Source organism: Cryptomeria japonica, chromosome 10, assembly GCF_030272615.1.
Source record: "Cryptomeria japonica chromosome 10, Sugi_1.0, whole genome shotgun sequence".
Lineage (NCBI taxonomy): Eukaryota > Viridiplantae > Streptophyta > Pinopsida > Cupressales > Cupressaceae > Cryptomeria > Cryptomeria japonica.
Window position 1 is genome coordinate 788,147,978 of NC_081414.1, and position 4,886 is coordinate 788,152,863.

At 40.7% G+C, this 4,886-nt stretch overlaps 1 protein-coding gene across 1 annotated transcript; it reads left to right on the plus strand.

The window, feature by feature from the left end:
* The first annotated feature begins 1,211 nt into the window (after nt 1-1,211).
* LOC131039248 (G-type lectin S-receptor-like serine/threonine-protein kinase At2g19130) lies at nt 1,212-3,611 on the plus strand. The gene has a single exon (XM_057971954.1). The coding sequence runs from the start codon at nt 1,212-1,214 to the stop codon at nt 3,609-3,611; it is 2,400 nt and encodes a 799-aa protein (XP_057827937.1).
* Nucleotides 3,612-4,886: the final 1,275 nt, after the last annotated feature.

Sequence of the window (4,886 nt, forward strand, 5' to 3'; positions counted from 1 at the left end):
ATTTGATTATAGTTATGGCAACGGAATGGATATACGCCAGAATATGTCTACTTGGCTGGCTTCAAGAGGCAAACAATGAGAGAAAAAGGAGGTACAGTGAAGGAGTTGGAAAGAGAAGGATAATTTCAAGGTGAACCTATGAGTGGGCTATGCTTTTTCACGTACATTGAATAATTTGAAGAGATTTATGGAGGAGAGAGGTAAAGTTATAGAGGTAGAGAGAGACAAAAACACTAAGGCTAAGAAAGAGGGAAAGAGAGAGGAGAGATAGAGGTAGAAGAAGAGGAGGTATTTTAATATAGCTTTTTATTTGAGTTTTTCTAAATTTTGAAGATGTTTCAATTTAACAAGTTAAACATTAAATATTATACAAAGTTAATGTAAACAGATAAATAATCAATCCAAATCTATCACTTGTCCAAAATTTGATCATACACAATTTTATTTATGTGATAGTCCATGAAGAAATTGATCACACAAAATTTAATTTATTTCATTAAATATATTGCACAACTATATATAAAAAAGAATTTCAATAACTCTTTGACATACTCATTAGAGAGCAAAATTACTAGTTATTAATATAAACTCCATTTTCATTGGAACACACAAAAGAAACTGCGTTCACGTCTATCCAGTAATATGTCCATTTTTCGGAACAAAACACAAGACATGCATTAAACGTGCGTGAATGATACAGTGAATATTTGGGAGGATGAAAAGTGGAACTATTCAGGTTCTAGATAACCTCCAGCGTTGAATATTTGGTAGGATGAAAAGTGGAACTATTCACGGTCTAGATAACCTCCAGCGTTGAATATTGGAGACGATGAAAAGTGGAACTATTCAGGGTCATTTCCGTGGGATGCACGGCACTACTTCGGCCATGTTCGTTGTCTATATTCAAAAAACGCAGCTGCTATGGCTATCAAAATGGCGATGAAGTATTTGCTTGTCTGCCCCCTCTTCGTCGACAATGCCTTTGACCCGACTTTCCCCTCCCCACGGGATTACTTCGGCCATGTTCGTTGTCTATTTATATTCAAAAAAAACAGCTGCTATGGCTATCAAAATGGCGATGAAGTATTTGCTTGCCTGCCCCCTCTTCGTCGAGAATGCCTTTGACCCGACTTTCCCCTCCCCACGGCGCTACTTCGGCCATGTTCGTTGTCTATTTATATTAAAAAAAAGCAGCTGCTATGGCTATCAAAATGGCGATGAAGTATTTGCTTCTCGCAATTTCAATGATTATTACATTGAATGATTGCACTTCATCAGGACTGGGTGGAGGGGATACGCTTCAACAGGGGGCTTCTCTCGCTGGAAATCAGACCATAATATCAAAGAATGGCACGTTTGCATTGGGGTTTTTTAGTCCAAGAGGAACGAATAATTGGTATGTTGGCATCTGGTACGCAGGAATCTCTCCGAAGGTCATTGCTTGGGTGGCTAACAGAGACAATCCTGTCAGAGGCGTACGGGGAGTTCTGAATTTTTCAAGCGACGGTCGTCTCAGACTGTTTGATAGAAAGAGCCGGTCAGTTTGGTCCACTGATTTTGGTCTTAAAGGATGGCAGGCTGTCATAAAGGATTCTGGTAATTTCATTGTGACTGGTCACAACCACAACACGTCTGAGATCGTTTGGGAGAGTTTCGATCACCCAGGGGATACATGGTTGCCTGGCATGAAGATGTGGAAAGGCATGAAGCTGACTTCCTGGAAGAGTTCTGTGGATCCTGCATCTGGGCTCTTCTCTGTAGGAATTGACACGACTCCAGGAAAGACGCAACTGGTATTGGCGTATAACAATAGCGTTCCGTATTGGTCCAGTGGAGAGTGGACTGGAGTTTATTTTAGCAACAATCCGGAGGGGCATGATCCTATGAGATTTGTACTGTTCTATGCGAAGATTTCTCCTTCAAGAATGTACATGAATTTTACCCTATTCCCGTCATTTCATACCGTCACAGGGCGGTTCCAGCTAGATGAGAATGGCGAAATACACCTTTACTGCTTGATGGATGATGGTACTTGGATTCAGGGATGGTCGACATACCAAGGTCAATGCAGTCGCTATGATATCTGTGGGGCATATGGACTGTGTAATTTGAATGATGCGTGTAGTTGTATTGAGGGTTTCACACCCAAGCATAAGACTCGAGGTTTGTTGTCAAGTGGGTGTGCTCGGCGAGGACACCTGCAATGCTCTGTCACCGGGGGCAGCACCGATGGCTTCCTGGAAACCAAGAACCGATCTTTACCCGAAGAACAAGCTGTCTCATACAATGAACCAACACTGCTAGGCTGCAGGACTGCTTGTCTCAACAATTGCTCTTGTACAGCCTTTGCTTTCGTTATTTCTGATCTACCAGCCTGTAGACTCTGGTTTGGGGATTTATTAAAAATGCGGGTTTCACCTGATAGCCAATCCATCTTCATCAGGCTGGTTGCTTCGGAGTTGCCGCAGTCGACATCAATGAGAAGCAGCAAAGCCCCTGTATTTCTTATCTTAGTTCCTTCTACCGTGGCTTTCACTGTTGTTTTAGTTCTCCTACTGGCCGCATTTTTTCTGTGGAAGCGTCGAAGACTACCGAAGGAAAGAGTAGAAGAGGACCTGCAAAGCATGCTCAGAACGTTCACTTATAAAGAGCTGCGAATCGCAACTAAGAATTTCAAGCATAAGATAGGTAGCGGAGCATTCGCCTCTGTGTTCAAAGGAACTTTGCCAGACAGCACCTTTGTGGCCGTGAAAATATTAGAGGGTCGTGCAGGAGCAGAAAAGCAATTCCGTGCGGAAATAAACACCATCGGGATAATACAGCATGTGAATTTGGTGAGGCTCTGCGGATTCTGCGTTGAACGCTCTCGAAGGCTACTGGTGTATGCCTACATGCCCAACGGCTCTCTCAATTCTTTACTCTTTCGTAATGAAGAAAAAATAGAGGTTGTGTTAGATTGGAAGAGCCGGATGAAGATCGCACTGGGCACTGCACGAGGATTAGTTTATCTCCATGAAGAATGTATGGATCAAATCATTCACTGCGATCTTAAGCCTGAAAACATTCTTCTGGACAGTGACTTCAGCCCGAAGATAGCTGATTTTGGGTTGGCAAAGCTGGTGGGCAGAGATTTCAGTCGTGTGTTGACGACCACAAGAGGAACTCGGGGTTACTTGGCCCCCGAGTGGATTTCAGGCCTTCCTATCACTCCCAAGGTGGACGTATATAGTTTTGGTATGACGTTGCTCGAAATTATATCGGGGCGTAGAAATCTGGACTTGAAGGTGGAGGAGAGCAGGTTGTACTTTCCTACCTGGGCGTCATCACAAATTGGGAGAGGAAACATAATAGGTGTTGTGGATGTAAGAATAGCAAGTGAGGCGAATATCGAAGAGGTGAAAAGAGCCGCTGTGGTTGGGGGACTGTGCATTCAAGAGGATGAGAATCTGAGGCCAAGCATGAGTGAAGTGGTGAAAATATTGGAAGGGAAGATGGAGGCTCCATCGCCACAAATTCCAAGGTCTCCACAGGTGCTGTTAGTTCACGTAGACAACAGCAATAGCGATACCTCTAGCAATCTTTCTTCTCTTAAATCAATAACTATTGTATAATTTAAAGCTCCCGCGCCACAACTTCCGAGATCTCTACAGGTGCTGATAGATCAGGTAGAAGACGATGACAGTGAAACTTTTGCTCAACGTCCTCGCATATCAAGTGGTTTTTAGGGCATATAATTGTTATGATGAAATATTACATAATTTTTTTTTGATAGATGTGGTCTAGCATGGCGTCGCTGCCACATAGTTTTATCTTTATGTAATAATTTAAGGATACTTAGTAATTTCATTTGTTGATGGTTTTCGGAAAAGCTTCTATAGTGGCAGCAGGACTGTCTATAGGAAATCAGCTGATTCGTAAAAGATCAACGAAAAATCCAAGTTCTTCGCGCAGTGCTGGCATCTTATGTGGGATAAAAACATCGTAAAAATAAGAACGTTGCGGTGGCAAGTTTCAAGTTTGAATCAACGAACTTAGTCGTCTGTTTGAACCAATTGAGGCTAAAGAAAAAGAAATTTGGCAATATAAAAATTCCAAAGCTTTGGCTTTGATAAGAGCTTTTGTTAATGGAGATGTGTATCGACATATACAAGGATGCACATTTGCATGGGAAGCCCTTCACAAATTAAAAGATTTATTTGATTCTCATTCAGAATTAGAGTTTATTCAGTTACAATTAAAATTGTTTAATCTTGAATTGAAAAATGGTGATGTTATGAGTTTGGCTTCTGAAATCAGAGCTATAAAACATGATGTTGATGCTGAGGGTGGAAAAGTTGATATCTATCTCACTGCTTTCATCAAGGCACTTCTTCCAACACATTCCACTTATCTAGAGTCTCTTCAAGCAAGTAATCAATTGAAAACCATTTCATTTGATAAATTGGTTGAAAAGTTAGCAGAACGTGAAAAAGCTTTTGGAAGGAAAATAGATAATACTACTGAAAATGTTTGTTTTGCTCATCAAAAAGAAAAATCTACCAATAAAATCTCTTCAAAGTATAGTAATAATGATAAAGGAAAAACTAGAGGTCAATGGAGGCAACATGATAATCAAAATGATAGGCAGTATTTATATTGTAAAAGATGTGGTAGAAAAGGTAGTCATGAAGCACATGAATGTAAGCTCTCATGGGACAAGATAGAAAGTTTTAGAGAAAATTCATTTAAACAGAAAGATAAAACAAAAATGCACAGTGATGATAAAATTTCAGAGGATAAAATTTCAGGAGCAACCCAATTTGCTTGTGACAGTGATAGTGATCAATATGTGCTTTCTGTTTCAGATTTTACATCTAATTCCTCATGGTATGATTCTTGGATCTTAG